The 17,355-nt window shown below is 42.0% G+C and overlaps 1 protein-coding gene across 1 annotated transcript in view; it reads right to left on the bottom strand.

Annotated features, from left to right (window-relative positions):
* PAPPA (pappalysin 1) overlaps positions 1-17,355 on the bottom strand; it is a 118,565-nt gene that overhangs the window by 57,927 nt on the left and 43,283 nt on the right. The window contains exons 8-9 of the mRNA XM_063316193.1: positions 11,142-11,270; positions 9,015-9,106 (exon numbers count right to left, since the gene is read on the bottom strand). Coding sequence (XP_063172263.1) covers positions 9,015-9,106; positions 11,142-11,270 — 221 coding nt within the window. The remainder of the gene's footprint in view (positions 1-9,014; positions 9,107-11,141; positions 11,271-17,355) is intronic.

The following is a 17,355-nucleotide window of genomic DNA, read 5'->3' as shown; positions in this document are numbered from 1 at the left end:
CCCCTGCAGGGCCATTCGTCTCATATAGACTCATCCCATTTTACAGGGTACATTGAATAATCTGGCATGCTCGCCTGAAAATCTTAGGTCCAATTTCAAGGTACCTATAAATATGGATTGGCACAGCCTTGTCTTTTCCAGAAGACTCAGATGAAACTCCAATAAAAAAGGCCCCAAACCTGGAAAAATAGCTATAAATTTCCCTTCTCTCTGATGTGCTCGCTCTGTAAATGCTTGGAATATTTTGTCACTGGGTTGGGGGGGAGTTGCCATGGAGATGCATGCTATCCCATAAAATCAGGTTGTTCACCTGATATTCTTTGTTACATTGGTGGTCTGCAATGCATGATACATATGGAGGGGTCCCTATTCAGTCTGATCCCCAGAGAAGATGTGCCTCAAACTCAAGCAGGGAGTTAATTATCAAATGAATGATGGACTCCAGGTTTTCCTTACAGCTCCCAGTGGCCCTGAGCCAGCAAGGCCATCACAGGGGATCGATGGGAGACCAACATCTGGAGATCCATCCTTCACCTAACCACTCCATCACACTGGCATGTTCCCTGTGGACAAATGGCCCTTTCTTTTTGTTTATTTGTTACAGATACTTCTGATTTTTTAGAAGCAGCAGAAAGAGGTGGGGCTAAGTGGGTGCAAAACCTCTGCCACATTAGGAAGTGGGCAGAACAAAACAACAGCTTTCCACACTGCAGTGCAAACCCAAAAATATGAATCTAATTTGGGTTTCCACCGGGGACTGCATTGCACAAACCAGAGAAGTCGGACCCACAGGGCTGCATCCTGTTTTCAGTTTGAGATGGAGGTGCTGGCACCAGAATTATCTTTTCTTCTACAATAGTTCATCTTTTTTAAAAAAAATGGGAGAGGGGACAATGCAGCCCAGACAAAATTAAAGAGGCAAGGAAAAGAGATATTTTTAAGTCTGATTATTTATTTAGGGATCAATCCAAAGGCAACAAGCCCAGAATCATATAACTACATGTCCAATTTTGATTTTATTTTATTAAAAAAAAGGAACAAGAATGCACAAGCATTGTTTCTGAGTTACAGATTCTTGGACCAAGTTGGCTTCCGCATCAACCTCCCTCTGCCAACGGCAAAAGTCTATTCAGGGTCAACTCCCCACTGTGATTGCTGGCCAAGCCCAGGTTTTCATTGCAAAGAAGTTCTGACTATGTCATATGGCAGATTACAACAAAAATAAAAGCCAGGCACTGATGATCTGCTAGCTAGAGCAGAATATGGTGCCGGAAACTGTCTTCCAGCTTCCTGGAAGGTTTTTTCCCCTTTCAAAAGAGGCTTTTGGTTGTGTCTCATTCTCAGCTTGCCCTTGGATGGATGCTGATCCACTGACTTTCTTGTTCCACTGTTGTCCCTTTCAGTTAATCATCCCTCCATCAGGCTGCAGCCTTCCCTCACTGCTCCCTCATTCTGAACAGGACAAAAATCCACGGGAAGAGTTAATCAAGGTGTGGGAAATTGTTTTTTACATAGGGCAACTGCAGCAAGATTATTATAGGCTCAAAAGCAGAAAGCACTCCCCACAACGGAGCGATGGTTGGTGAAGGTGATGGAGCTTTCAGAGATGGCTAAATTGGCTTTCTTGATTGGAGAAAAGGCAACATCTACGTTTATGGCTGACTGGAAACCCCTTATGGACTTTTTTGTGAAAAACAGAAAAAAAACAGACTCATGATTTATGATTTGGATGATTAGAAAATATTTGATAATAGAAAAAACATTTTTTTTTTTTTGGTAACTATAGAGTAAGAGATAATTTTGTAATTATACTTGTGTTGGCTGCAAAGGAAATCAGAAGCTCCTTCTTTCTATTTCTTTTTATCTTTTCTTTCTGCACTTTGGTCCTTTCCATTCTTTCTCTTTCTTACTTTCCTTTCTTTCTTTACTTCGTATTTGTTTTTGTTAATTTTTATCTTCGTTTTAAAACTTTTAACTAGATCTAAATCTAAATCCAAATCCTTTGAACAACACGGAAATGCCCTTTCTCTTTTCATTTCTCTAGCAATGATAACCTGAACCTGAACCTGAACCTGAACCTGAACCTGAACCTGAACCTGAACCTGAACCTGAACCTGAACCTGAACCTGAACCTAAAGTGTAGGAAGCCAAAGAGGCTGCAGATTGCTTGAAATATGATTATAAAGTGAAAGACATTCACAGGCACACACACACACCCATATACAACCTGCTCTTAACTAAGAAAAATGTGCAAATACTACTTCCCACTTATGTGGTAGTCTCCATAATCATCATGTCCTCCAGGAATACTCTTAAACAAATCAATCCCCAGTTAGAAGGAGAGCAGGCTTTTGTAGGGCACACAAAGATGGATTAAGGGCAGACTTTCTCAAGCTTTTGACCCTCCAGGTGCTGTGGGACTACAAACCCCAGGCTTCCCAGCCAGTGCTTCTGACTAATGAGACCATTGTCCAATGATACCCATAGGTCTAAAACTTGGGAAGGTTGAACTAGGAAGCAGAAAAGCTTAAAATGGGCTATTATTCTCCTGTTTTTCATCTGCAAGAGGGCAGAAAATAAGAGATGAACAAAGGCCATGTACTGTTTGTTGTTAAGGTTATGAGTAAAGCAGGAAGTCTTTGCTCTAATCTTGTTTACAGACTGAAGTGAGGAGAAGAAAACAGGCATCACAAATGCTGTGAGACACCCATTTCTTGTGGTTGCGTAAAAGGAAGGGGATGCAAAGAAGCAGAAAGCATCTTTGCCATGAGTATGGATGGTCATCTATCAATTTATTTTAAGCCTATTGGCTTAACAAAATTAGGCTTTGGAAGAGTGGAGATGAGAAATGAAAAGAGGGTTAGGGGAGGAAAGATGAAGAAAATTAGATTTGTGTCATTCCTCCCCAGAGAACTGCCTCTTAAATAGAGCTCAGGGGCTTGTGAATATTCATTGTTTCCCTGAATGCATCATCAGTTCCTGAAACAATGAGATAAGGGCAAAGGAAATCAGATTTATGGAAGGAGAGAAAGAAGGGCTGGTAGAAACCCAAACAAGAAGATGATGGGTTCCCCACAGATTTGTCCAGGGATAGTCCTTTAGAAAACGGTGCCTGTCAAAAATGCAGAACAAACTGTGAAACCTGGTCAAGTGCTCAACTTGATCAGCTTTTTGTATCACGCAAGCCAGCCAGATGCATCCAGAAATCTCACAAGCAGGGGTAGGAGGGGACACAGCCTACCTAATATTTGGGATGTGCAGACTTGGGCTCTGGTGGTAGAACATTTGTGTCAAGGCCAGCAGCCACTGACAGCCTGTTCCTCTACAAATTTGTCTGGTTCCCGTTTCAAACCATCTTAACTGGCAACATAGCATCAGTCAGTTTAACTCTGTATTTTGGATATGTCATTCCACCCCCACCCCCCCAAAGAAACCTGTATGGTGGCCACCTCCATAAATCTGAAAAAAATATCAGAAGACATCATCACCTTGAAGGTTCTTCTACTTGAAGATCTGTCCATGTCCTAGTCTGGTTTAAAGATTAAAATCCTAAGAAAGGAGAGTAACTTAGACCTTAAGTTCCCCATCACACACCAAAAGCTAACTGTTCCACCATCCTTCCTGTTCCTTAATAGCCCACTGCTAGGATGCAGGAGGCAAGCATTTAATTACACCATGAAAGCATGCCTTTAATTGCATGTGGTACATGGGAAATCTAAGATACTTGCAGAAAGAAGGTGGGGGTGGGTGGGGAGAAGGAAACCACGAAGCAAACAAACACTAATCAGCTGTAACTAAAACTTTTGCACCCCTGACATTAGAGCAAATGAGCAGAGCCATATTCTTCAGGGCATCTCAGGCAAGGGTGCCACATCAGAATGTGTAAAAGCAAGGGAGCCAGGTGCCAAGGAACCGTATTCTGGTGTGAGCACAGGAAGAACAAAGCACCATTAATCTGATCTGCTCTCTTTTATTCAGCTTTTTGTGTGCATAAAAAAGCCCCTGGATTTCAGGAGGCCAGGGCAGTCTGACCAAGATAGGAAAAAAGAAAAAAAAAAGTGTGTGTGTGTGTGAGACAGAGAGAGAAGACCACACATTCACTTTTGTTCCTGCTATTCCTACCTCCCATGATCTAAAGCAGATCGATCCAAGTCTTATCTGATTAGGAGGAGGCTCGAGGCAAAGAACAGGTCAGGGAAAACATAAGCAGGAGCTAACTATGTTACAGGCCAACAGGCACAAGCAAGACACTTTGTGAGCTGAGAATGCACAGAGGCAAACAATGATATATCCAGGCAAGACAAGAGCAAAACACACACTTAATTCCTCCCATTAAAAAAGGACAAACCAACCTACCACCATGGGGTGGACATAGGGAACAAAAGGAACACACATCTGATGGATTGGCATCACCTCCATTCCTCCAACTTTGCAGGAGACGATCTGGAAAGGAAATCCTCTCTCAGGTACCTCTGCCTACTTAGTGGGGCAGCAGCCAGCAGCAGTGACACCTCTGAGAAGAGGAGAGGAGCATCTTCCTCTCATAGCTAAGAATGAAATCTTCACCTCTTTTCTTGTGCTTTGGTTGCTAAGGCCAAAGGAGGAGGAAAAACATCTCCATTTTCTACTCAAGTAGGTCCAGAATTTGCTGGCTGGTCCTTTACAGGGACCAGATGAAGCGTAACCTGAAAACCTAGAGTAACAGTATGCATGTTAAGTTCTCAACTCTGGAATGTTCTAAGGTGGGAATACAGAGAGGGCAGTGAGTAGAGATTCAGATCAGCATTCCTTCACCTGGTGCCTCTCCTGATACTTAGGATTGTGTTCCCATTGGCTGGGGATGATGGAATATTTTGTTGGGAGGACTGCTGAACTGAGGAAGCATGGATTAGACAAATCTATAACAGAGTGGACGATCAAGGGCTATCAGGCTAAGTGGGGTAGAATCTCCAAATCAGGATCTCCCTGATCCAGAAAGTGCAGCTGAGTAAGGCTTGGAGCAATAGACAAAAACTGCAGGGAAGCAGATTTTTGGCTGCTCATCATGAACATCATGAACATCCTAACAATAAGAACTGTCTCAGAAGGTGGTGGCCTTTCCTGAGCTGATGGTAGATAAGCAAAGAACGGATGGCCAGCTGTCACCCTTCCAAATTTATGACTATGTTCACAGAACCCAGTTAAACAGGTCAGTTGCAAACTAAGAGCTGCATTTGGACAACATGTTGCTCTAGATGAGTTCTAACCTCATATGTGTGCTTGTATCTAGCCCATTTTTTTAAAGCTGACAGTTCACAGCATTGTGCATATCAGGAAAATGATCTGATTTGGGAACTAGGTTGAGCACGGTGCTGAATGCAGCCCATGATTCTAGAGCTTGCCTTTCCACTGTTGAAGGCCAACTATGGCCTAATCTGAAATTGCAGCCCCACTGCTGTAACTATCGGTTTGCTATTTAGTGGTACATACAACCCCATATCCGCTGCTTGCTGGCTGAGACAGCTGAGAGTGACTTCAGTGGTTTTAGCAGGAACTTCAACAGATTATGTTGCTAACACCCCAAGTCTCATTATAGAACAGAGCTGGCTTTTCTCAATCAAAGCTGATAATGATTAGATGTGTTGAAAGGGCTGAAACGGAGCTATTGTTGAGCTTTTGCTGAGTGGGCAGGTACCAATGGCCATGCTAGTTGGGAATTTGGGGAATAGTATAATGTTAAGGTAAAGGTAAAGGTTTCCCTTGACGTAAAGTCCAGTCGTGTCCGACTCTAGGGGGCGGTGCTCATCTCTGTTTCTAAGCCTTGGAGCCGGCGTTGTCATAGACACTTCCGGGTCATGTGGCCAGCATGACGACTCGGAACGCCGTTACCTTCCTGCCAAAGCGGTACCAATTAATCTACTCACATTTGCATGTTTTCGAACTGCTTGGTGTGCAGGAGCTGGGACTAGCAACGGGAGCTCACCCCGCCGCGCGGTTTCGAACTGCCGACCTTCCGATCGGCAGCTCAGCGGTTTAACCCGCAGCGCCACCGCGTCCCAGTATAATGTTATACTGTATATATATTATACTGTATGTATGTATGTATGTATAATACTATATATATATATATATATAACTATATACACACACACACACAGACACACACACACCTTGACATATACACACACTGTGTATATTTATTTATTTATTTGTCTAATTTGTCCCCGCCCATCTCCTCCCATCGGGGGACTCTGGGTGGTTTACAACAATCGATTAAAAACCATAACCATAAATACACAGAATAAAATACAGTAATAAATAATATAAATAGAGGTAAAAATAAATACTCTGTGTGTGTGTGTGTGTGTAATGTTAGTTTTATTGTAAACCACCCAGTGTCCCTCTTTTTGGGGGTGATGGGCAGTGATAAAATTTGAAAAATCAATAAATCAATAAATCAATAGTAGTAGTAGTAGTAGTAGTAGGAGGAGGAGGAGGAGGAGGAGAGGAGGGGGTGGAGAGATGGAAATTTATAAAGAACAGCTAAATCTCTGGACCCCCATCTCCTGAATCACTCCAAGCATCCTCCAGCCATTGTGTGCTGACAATCATTGCTAATCAAGGCTCAGAAAAAGGGAGATCTGGTTAAGCAATTATCATCCCTGAAAAGGAAGGATAAAAGCAACTTTGATGCCCCTTCGAGGGTGCTGATTAGCATCTCAAAGGAGATGTCAACTTCTTCAGTTTTCCCATCTTGGGCTCCCAAAGACTTATTCTTTACCCTTCTGGGCTTTTCAGAGCCCAGAAACCCCTAAAGATCCCCACAGATAAGCTTTAACCAGTTCTAGGGTTTAGAGTCCTGGAAGGGAAGGGCTGTAATCACAGAGAAACCAGGAAGGATTGATCGATTGCATCACCTGGGAAAAAACGGTATGAAGAACTCTCAACCCGGGAATTGGCATTTCCCAGACTGGGCTATGGTGTAATCCCTGGAATTTGCAATTTCTAACCAGATTTCGGCAGGCCATCAGTTCCGAGAAGATGAATGGAGGCTTTAGCAGAGAAGCTTAAGGTGAGTGACAAATTCCAGAAGGTGAGCCCCATTAAGGTAACTCTTCCCTACCACCAAAAGAAGTAACATTTATTTATTTATCATTTTTTTATCACCACCCATCTCCCTCAGACATAGCATTCCTTTTATACTATATATCCCACTCCGTGTGTTCTCACACCAGGTAAGTCTTCAGTTTTTTCACATGGAGATCATTTCCATAAACACATCTCCTTTCTCCTGGTCATGCTTTTAGGCTCTACCCACCGCACTAGTATCTTCTATTTTAATGGTTCTTTACCCAACAAACAAATGTCCAAGCAACCCATGAGAACTCTATAAACCTCAGCAACCACTCACAAGCCCAGGAATGGAGACTGCACAATCTTCCTTTCTCCTTATACAGTATATCTGAGTCTCAACCGAATTGGGGAGAAATCCAAGGCTCTTCACACAGACTGGCCACAACAAGTACTATTCTAGAAAACAAGCTGATAGCAGGTTTAGTAGCAGCAGCATTATTGTGACTACTCTGCACAAGTAATGCTACAGATATGGTGGACTGAGGATTATACCTCATGGGAGCTATCTAGCCTGCAGTACTCATCTACCCATAGGTTCAGTCAGCTGACTCCACCAGCCTGATGGCCACTTTTACTCCAGTGCCCCTACAAAGGGGATAACAACACAGCTTCCACAAGGGCTAAAGATCTATCTATCTATCTATCTATCTATCTATCTATCTATCTATCTATCTATCTATCTATCTATCATCCTGCCATGATGAAGGGCCATGGTGGCTCAGTGGTTAAGATGCTAAGTCAGAGGACCTTAAAGGTCGGCAGCTCGGCAGTTCGAAACCCAAGAGTGCAAGCCGCGTGACGGAGTGAGCTCCCGTCAACTTATCCCAGCTCCTGCTAACCTAGCAGTTTGAAAGCATGCAAATGCAAGTAGATGAATAGGTACCACTTCGATGGGAAAATAACAGGGACATGAAAGGAGCCCCCTCGGGTGTCCCCTGGGCAGCAGTGACGTCACCAGCAAATCCTCTCAATGCAGAAGCGCCTTGGTCGGTGCTCCTCTCTCTCTCTCACACACACACACCCTGCCATGTTCACAGAAGAAGACTTTTGGTGGCTCCCAATAATAAACCAAGCATAATGATCAAACAAACAAGCAAAAATCTGACAAAGGTATTAAAACATCCCAACGCAATAATGGCATTAGAGCCCCCCCACCCCCAAACTCCTCAGGGAAATCTCTATTTTCAACTTTTTCCATAAGGCAGATTATGTTGAAGACAGGCAGACCTCTAATGGGAGACCATTCTAGATGACAGCCCTCCTCATGGAAAAACAATGCTTCCAGGTTTAGGTTCCCTCAATCTTCTGAAAATGGGGGCCAACCAGTTACTTCTCCCAGAACAAGGTGGTTGGACCAATTCTAGTGGGGGAGATTCAGTCCTTCAGGCAACCTGGTGCCAAGCCATTTTTCTTTTTTAATTTATTAGCAAAAATTGAAGATTTTGAATCACATTCTGAATTTTGAATGAGAGTACCCAGGTTCTCAGCATAGTTCAACCCTGTGACTCCACTTCAAAATAAGTTGAAATCCAAACAGATTAACATATCTTAGGACCTTTCAGTATTCCTGTCTGAAATCTCATGTTATTCTGAGAATTCTCACATAAAAGTCATACAAGAACTCAAGAGCCTGACTGCCAAAAGCTCAACCATTTAAAAACTAAATGAATTTATTTTTGTATTTACTGCTTGGAAAGAAAACACTAGTTCCATGCATAACAGTTGCTCCTTAGTCCAAGAAGCCTTCTGGATGGATGTTGATGGCTATCTTACTTTAGGCCACTTTAGATGGATAGTAACAATGACATTCCTTTCCATCAGTTGACCGTTTCATTATCAATACAATGTGGGCATGGTGTTTACTCTATCACTTACGATGAAAGTACACCAGCGAAACTTACCTACACAGTTGAAAGATAATTCCTGCTGGCAAAAGAGGGAACATCCATCACGATTCACTTTGTTCATATCATCACACTCTTCCCCAAGGTCTCTGCCAATAGTAACAACAGTTACAACAATCAGATTATTAAAATAAATTTTGAAGGATGGGAGGATCTGGAGAGAAGAACTTTAAACCTTAAGCTAATGTCTTTCTTACTTTTTTTTTTTTTTTTTTTGCTTCTCGACAAGATGGACAGGAAAGAGAAAAGGGATAGGTTTGCTGGAAACAACAGAAAAGCAAGCAGACATTTTAAAATATGTTTTAGACTACATAAAAATCCCTGTAAGTGAGACTTGTTAAGTACGGTGCAAATACATTCAAAACAATGTAAATGCTATCAACCCTTTAGAGTTTAAAACAACATAAACTGGAGCTTCAGCTGGTTGGCAAAGGAAGAGATGATGGTTACAGAAGCTGTCACCTTTACCCATCTACTGAAGGGCAGGACCTTTCGGCCTCTCCTCAGTTATGCAGATCTTCTTTAGAGCAAATCTGAAATACAGCTAAAATGCAGCCTTCCATTGCCATAAATCCTTATGGGATGCCTCATTTTCTGATAGCACAAATGAGTTTGGGAGCTTTTCTGTTTTTCTTGTGATAACAAATGGTTACAGCCTTCACGTATTCATGTACTTTGTAGAATATTTTGGGGCTGCTTGAAAAAAAGTCTCTTAAGCGGGATGAAACATCATAAAACAATTATAGGGATTTGCGGGGAAGCAAAAACATACAATAAATGTTGATTAAAGATCAGCCAGTTTGGTGTAGTGGTTCAGGCACCAGGCTAGGAACCAGGAGGCTGTGAGTTCTAGTCCTACCTTAAGCACAAGCCAACTGGGTGACTTTGGGCCAGTCCCTCTCCACCCTAGGAAGGAGGCAATGGCAAACCACTTCTAAAATCTTGCCAAGAAAACTGCAGGGATTAGTCCAGGCAGTCACCAGAAGTCAACTTTGATCAGCACACATTCAAACAACAGGAGACATTTGTGTAGAATTGTGCAATGCTAGAATCTGCCTTGCAATTTCTGAATTGATTTCCTGTCTCCCAAAAGAGGCTTCTGTTTTTCCAGCACAGTCTTTGTGCTTCAGAGTTCTTGATTTTGTTTTTGAATTGATTTTATGGTTTTCTCTTAAACCCCTTTCTATCATCTGCAGCCTCCTTGTATGACCGCACTTTCCAACCAGAGAACATCCCATGGAAAAATTCCTGGTTTCTCAGAATGAAAGCATGGGAAGTCAAGGAAACTACAGGCTATTGGAGGGAGGATGAATATGGAGTGAAATACAGAATATTCACATGGGACAGTCATTCATCTCATAGATAAATTGTTGTTTTGGTACAATATGTTTAGTTCTATTACTCAATTAGCTCATTTTCCGAGTCCACCTCACACTGAATCATACACTCGCCAACAAGGCTGGGTTTACACACTAGGCTAAGCCACAGAAAGACTAACCAAGGTTACAGTTAACCAAGCTTAACCAAAGCCATTAGGGTTTCAATTGAGCTGGCTAAGCAGTCAATGAATGCCAGAAATCTGCTTTGTTTGTTTGTTTGTTTTGTTCCAGTAGGAAATAAATTTGGAAAGCAAATTCTCTTTCATCAGATGCAATAGGAATTGCTAGGCCAAGAGAAAAAGGAATATTTTTTACCATACCTCATTAACTTTAAGCCTTTTGACTGATGCAACTGTCCCTAACTACAAATAATAAAAACAATAATAACAACAGCAAAAATCCCCTGTGAAAAACAATCACAATCCCTTCTTCATTGTCAGGACATTGTCACTCATTGCCCTTTTGTGCATTATCCCCCTGTGAAAAATTAACAAGAATCATGTCATATTCAACAAACAAGTCTATCACAATCTCAGCAAAACAGCCATCCACCCAAAAGGAAAAATAATCATATGGCCTTTTTCATATGAGATAAAAATCAGGTTGGGCTCAAACTTTCTCACTGAAAGCAACGGGATTTCATTTTTTAGAAAAAAATACTGATATTGAACAAATCCTTGACATGAATGGAACCCAACACCTTTAGATAGAGAAGATGTGACACAAAAAAACCATCCATACTTACTTCTGAATAATCCCATCACCACAGTAGCCTTTTCCATGGGTGTATGCCAGAGGGGGAGAAAGCTCACTTTCTTCTTCCCCAGAAAGAACAGAAACCCAGTAATGGTATGACATCCCAACCTTCAGATCACTGCAAGTCAAGAAAAAGATGTCAGCTGGACAATGGGACCCTTAGAAACTGGGCATGATGTCTACTTTCTTGGAAAACTATATTTCCAAGATGCAGCAATACTACAGGGGACACAAGCAGGCTTAGTACACAGCATGGACTTCCATACAAATGTGCATCACTGCTCATGTACAGTACCTTAGAGATAATGGATGGGGAGTAGCCCAGGTCCTCACAGGTCCTTCCTATCCAATCTTTCCAGTGTGATGCAAAAGCAAGACCAAAGTTCCTGAGGGGTCTTTCCAATTATCCTGAGCCTTCTACCAATGTTTTGCAAGCAATGACATTTAAAGGTTAAGAGAAACTGACTTAAGACAAGGAACTATCCTTTTCTCACCACCACCACCACCACCCCGACTTTGGCGAATGAGAGTGGCTGTCTTCTAAATGAAACCCAGATTGCAGGGTTGTGCAAAAATTACCAAAATCATCCTCCCCATAAAATGTGGTTTTGAATGTTACTGGATTGTTTTGGTTATTTCCAGTGAAAGGGTTTCATGGTCTAAAGCTGCAAGGTTCTGTCATTGTTTTATCTGCTATAGAGATGAAAATGTAGGTGAAGTGATTTATTCCTGCCTTGCCCTAATAAGGTCATTAGTTTTATTCATGGGAGTTGGGCTGTACAAATTCCTTTTATCATTTGGGGGGGAGGGTTCATGGTGTTGTAATATTTGGGACCCCCGGTTTATAAGATTGCCCCAGTTAGCTTTAAAGGTTTTACCAGAGATTCCAAACCCACCCAGAAGGCTCTATTTCCTGATTTAAGTATTAAAGCTTGCAGCAACCCAGTGTACACCCACCTTTCTGTCTATTGCAAGATTAAGGACAACTTACAGCGATGAGCAATATGCAGCATAAACCAAAACAAAATAATTTCAAATTACTACTCAAATTAAAACCAATCATTAAAATAATTAAAAATTTAGGGAAAGAGGCATGACTCTACCACCTTCTTAAATTCTAGGAGAGTGAGAGCCTTAAGGAGCAAAACTGAAAGATCCCCCAACTCTCAAAGCTCCATGTAGGAAGGACATTATCAGTAGTAGCAGAACATACTACAACTATTATTGATATTAGTATTATGATTGCTGTCGTTTGGGTCAATGGAATGTTGAACTCCCCCCTCCCCCATTTTTAGTTTGGAGCGGGGGGGGGGGGAAGAGAGAGAGTGTGTGTTTGGATTATAAATGGCAATATATATTAAGCCAGCCTGAAGTGAGCATGTATTGCTAATTTTAAATGACAACTACCCAGCTGCTGGGTGTTTACATTTTAAAATTAAGTCACAATATCTGTGCCCCATCTTCTTCATGCAGCATGAAGAAATAAGATTCTGGATTCTGTCCAAGGAAGAGGAAGAGGAAGAGGAAGAGGAAGAGGAAGAGGAAGAGGAAGAGGAAGAGGAAGAGGAAAAAGCTGTCTAGTAATTACATCCATTATAACCTGGTGTTTTTTAAAGATGATAACGAAGGCTGAAATTAGTGGCTATTTAGTTACGGCATTGTTGCTGCAACAAATTGTTTTAGATACGTTTATCAAACCCTGTAGACTGTTCTTTTAAAGGAGAAAGAGGGAAAGGTGGCAGGGCACAGAAAGAAGACTTGAGAATATTTTCAGTGACGCCCCCCAAAATGGATAAAGAGCTCCATTCCACCAGGCCAATTCCAGATGGCTATTCCAAGCAAAGAGGAAGGTGGCTGGGAACCCAGCGCTCTTTTTCTACAGATAATTGAACAGAATGTCCTTCTACACAAAGGGGACCAGAAGGGAAGAAATAATTCAAATAGAAAAGCTCAATAATAAGGCCTAATCTGTGTTCTCAGATGAACCTTCCTATTAACTCCTTTGTTTTTAATCGTTTGTGATGCCCCGAGGTTGACTGCCCCACTCCCTGGGTATCGTTCCAGTCTGAACACCCAGCCCTGGTGGACCTCCTTCTGCTGGCCTTCCAGTGCCAAACCTGTGTGCACTAGAAACAAAGTTGATGAAACAGTCTTGTTTAAATAGCCCATTCCACCATCTTTGCCTCGCTAACGGCCAAGAGAATGTTAGAAATCAACTATTTTTGAGACCCTTTCTTAGAGGCTGCTCCTTTTTCACACGCCAAAAGAGCATCTCTTGCTGGCCATCACCAACAAGCATTACGTGGATCTGGTAACTCACCTAATGAACATATTAAGTGTTATCTGAGAGTAAATTAGTATATTAGACCAGATATCTCCCACTTGGGGTGCTCACTCAAGAGTGACCATATTGAGCATTGAAACAAGCTTGAAGAACCATGGTGGTCCATTGGAGGAAGTTTACGAACTCAACAATTGTAGAGAGTCTGAAATTAAAAATCAAACTAAAGCAAAACTTCATTTTCTTGGGCAACTCTAAGACTTTGCCTTCCTTTCAGCGGACAACAAAACCATCCATCTTCTTGCATTTGTTCACACAACACATCTTTGCTGATCCCAACCTCATATCCCAACCTTCTTCACAAGTGTATCCTGTGAACAAGGCTTTGAGGTACCTTTTACACAAATCTAGGAAGGAGAATAACACACACACTTGTTTATGACCTAAGGTTGTTGCCAAGTTACGGATTTACGATCTTCCATATACTGAAGCTGAAAGCAATGTAAATGTCAGCATGAAAAAAGAGGCATAGTCAAAGCAGCCTAAAAGACCGTAAGAACATTCAGCTTGCAGCTTCCCATAATTAAGCCATATAGCCTTTAAAACTGAGATACCTCCTGATTTTTTTTTTTTTCAAAGACATAGATACACAGAAAACCTTTTTCCCTGACTCCTGACATTGTTCACCCTAAGGCAAAGAACATTCATTTGCCACACAGGTTGGGTTGAGAGTTAAAACTAGTATGGCACTAGGCTAGTTTAGAGATTGCAGACCAGGGTAGGTGGCCAATTGGTTGCATCCTCCAGGACAGGATCTCACAGCTTCATTTGGCCAGCTGCCACCTCCTAGTTCCTACTGAAGCAGGCATCTCCCCCTGTCTAATGGTAGGGCTCCTCCTGTTACCAAAAGAAACAAAGAAGGGCCTGAAATAACCTGTGGGGTGCCTCAATCAGAAGCTGCCCTTCCTTAGTAATACTCTACATAGCTTCATTCCTTCACTTCAGACTTTGATAAGAGAAAAGAAGGGATAACAACATGACCTTCTTTTCTACAGTATCTGGAAATCAGAAAGGTATTTTCATTTGGGTCCAAACTGGTCCCACTGAAGGTGAGCAATTCCATCAGCAATTTCATCTTTGTTGGAAAGTCCAGAGAAATCATTTTCCGGGTCCTGTACAATCCCTCCCATCTTTTGAAGCTTACAGGCAAGGGGAAAGCCATTTTTTTACAGGCCCTGTAAAAAGGTAATTGCAGAATGCATTCATGGGGCAAGTGTATTGATTAGATCCTGCCTTTCTTCCACATTTTGACCTCTCCCCATTTCTTCATTATATACGAAAAGGCTCTCATCTTTTTGTTTTGATTTTTAAAAAATCTACAAAAAAGCTTCATTGGCCAGAACAGCAAGAATGCTGGCCTGGGTCTCAAGTTTAAGCTCTTTGTCTATGTGTCCAAAGCAGAGGAGATGGGCAGGATTTTGCAAATTTAAAGAAAAAAAAAATTAAAAGCCAGAAGTTCTTTGCAGTTGTTATTTCAGCTGGGTCTGGTCTAATGTTGTTTGGACAAGGCTGGAGCAGAAGAACAGGTACAGCTTCCCAGTTTTTGTGTTTGTTGATTTAACAGGCAGGTGCACCAAAACAACGTCAGCCAATGCTGGGTCTGATGGAAGTTTGCAAACTAAGGAGACCATCGGGACACAACTGTAAGGGTAATAGGGTGGGTGCATACTGTATGGTGTTGCCTATAGGAAGGAGAAAGTCTTGCTGAACTGAGGATTCCCATGTGAGATCCCAAAGTCATCTTGATAGTTGCATATCCTCCTTGTTTTGAGGATATTCATTATCCTATTAGCCAAATCTAAATCCTTTTTCTAATATAGAAATTGTTTCATTCCCTAAAATAATGTAACTGGCTGGAACAAGGATGGGCATTTATTTATTTATTTATTCATTCAATTTGTAGAGCCGCCCATCTCAGCAAGTGACTTTGGGCGGCGGACAATCTTACAATAAATTGAAAACAAATCCTCATCAAAGATATAGAAATTAAAATACACATCAGCAGAGGAAGATATCACTATTAATGGTTGTTAATGGAACCAGGAGATGGAGCCCTTTACACTCTTGGGGCCCCAGGCCTGGGCACAGAACCAGGTCTTTAGTGTGAAAGGCCAACAGGATCAGGGCCATCCTAATCTCTGGAGGGAGATTATCCCCAGGCTTGAACTCCAAGACCCTCTCAGAGTTGTCCTCCATGTTCCTCCCCGATCCCTCTTCTGCAGCTCTTCCTCCTTCTGCTAGAATATAACCTGGGAGGATATGTCTACTCCTATCACCCTTTCACTGACAGTTCTACCACCCGAACATGATACAGACCACCATTCCTGGAGCAACAGGTGGTGGGTATGTCTGAAAAACCGTTTTGTCTTCTCCACATAAACCACTAGAATAAAGACAGGGAATTAAAAAAGAAAAAAGAAAAAAACCTGCAAGCCATCTCCTTAATGTTTTAAGTCGGTTTCTTAACGCACCAAACAGAGAGCGTTCTTTTGCTAAGGAGATGGCTGGGAGTAACACACATGTGAAATGTTAAGGTGCCTCTCAACTTTGGGGCCCCTTTTAGGAGGAATGGTGATTTGATTTCCTAGGAGGGCCTAGGAGGAAGCTGTCTGCATTTCAAGCAACAGTTAAAGAAAATAAAAACAAAACAAACAGAACCTATTTCTCTTGGCCGATTCCTCATCCCACTTAAAAAAGAAAAAAAGAAAAAAAGAAAGGGAAGAACCACTTCTCTGTTATCATCCAATTTGCAACCGGCCTCACAAAATAAGCCACAGGGAAGATCAGGCTCACTGCTCTCCACTGAAGAAAGACCCAGGGATTGAGAAGACATATTTTGGACTAGGGGACCAAATGTCTCCAGCCAAAACAAGCAAGCGCAGAGGGGTGAGAAGGGGGAAACGCACACAGTTGAGAAAGGAAATTATTTTTAAACTTGTTGAGTAATGCACATCCACCCATGATGTCTTGCTTCTTTTAGTCAAACTAAGAAAATGCCATTTGTTTATGCCTGGGAGATTCTGTGGTATGCTAGAATTTACTCCAGCATCTAAAAATGGTAAGAAATGGAATGCTACAGTGAAATAACACCCCATGGGAAAGTGTGTAAATATGTGTGTGTGTGTGTGTGTGCGCGTGCACAAACACACAAATATTTTTGACCTCAACCCATTAACCTTGCCTAACCTTCCCATCATACTTTCTCCATTCAAAAGGAGAAGAAAAGGGGAGCTTCTTCTAAGGCTGGCTCTGACAACTGTAGTTTGTCAAGCCATGGTTAAGTCTTCTTTTGGCAGAGCAAAAATGATACTGAGAGAGTGTTTTTTTTTTCTTCCCAAGAACCAGAACACAGACCCATTGAAACCATTTAACACTTAATTCAAGATAAACACACACAAGGGAAAGCACCTATTTGCGCAATTCAGAGACAATTGAATGAATCCCACTGACATAAGATTTGTTGTTTATTCGTTTAGTCACTTCCGACTCTTCATGACTTCATGGACCAGCCCATGCCAGAGCTTCCTGTCAGTCGTCGACACCCCCAGCTCCCCCAGGGACAAGTCCGTCACCTCTAGAATATCATCCATCCATCTTGCCTTTGGTCGGCCCCTCTTCCTTTTGCCCTCCACTCTCCCCAGCATCAGCATCTTCTCCAGGGTGTCCTGTCTTCTCATTGTGTGGCCAAAGTATTTCAGTTTTGCCTTTAATATCATTCCCTCAAGTGAGCAGTCTGGCTTTATTTCCTGGAGGATGGACTGGTTTGATCTTCTTGCAGTCCAAGGCACTCTCAGAATTTTCCTCCAACACCACAGTTCAAAAGCATCGATCTTCCCTCTCTCAGACTTCCTTATGGTCCAGC

Source organism: Candoia aspera, chromosome 16 (genome assembly GCF_035149785.1).
Source record: "Candoia aspera isolate rCanAsp1 chromosome 16, rCanAsp1.hap2, whole genome shotgun sequence".
Lineage (NCBI taxonomy): Eukaryota > Metazoa > Chordata > Lepidosauria > Squamata > Boidae > Candoia > Candoia aspera.
This window is presented reverse-complemented; position numbering and strand designations above follow the sequence as displayed.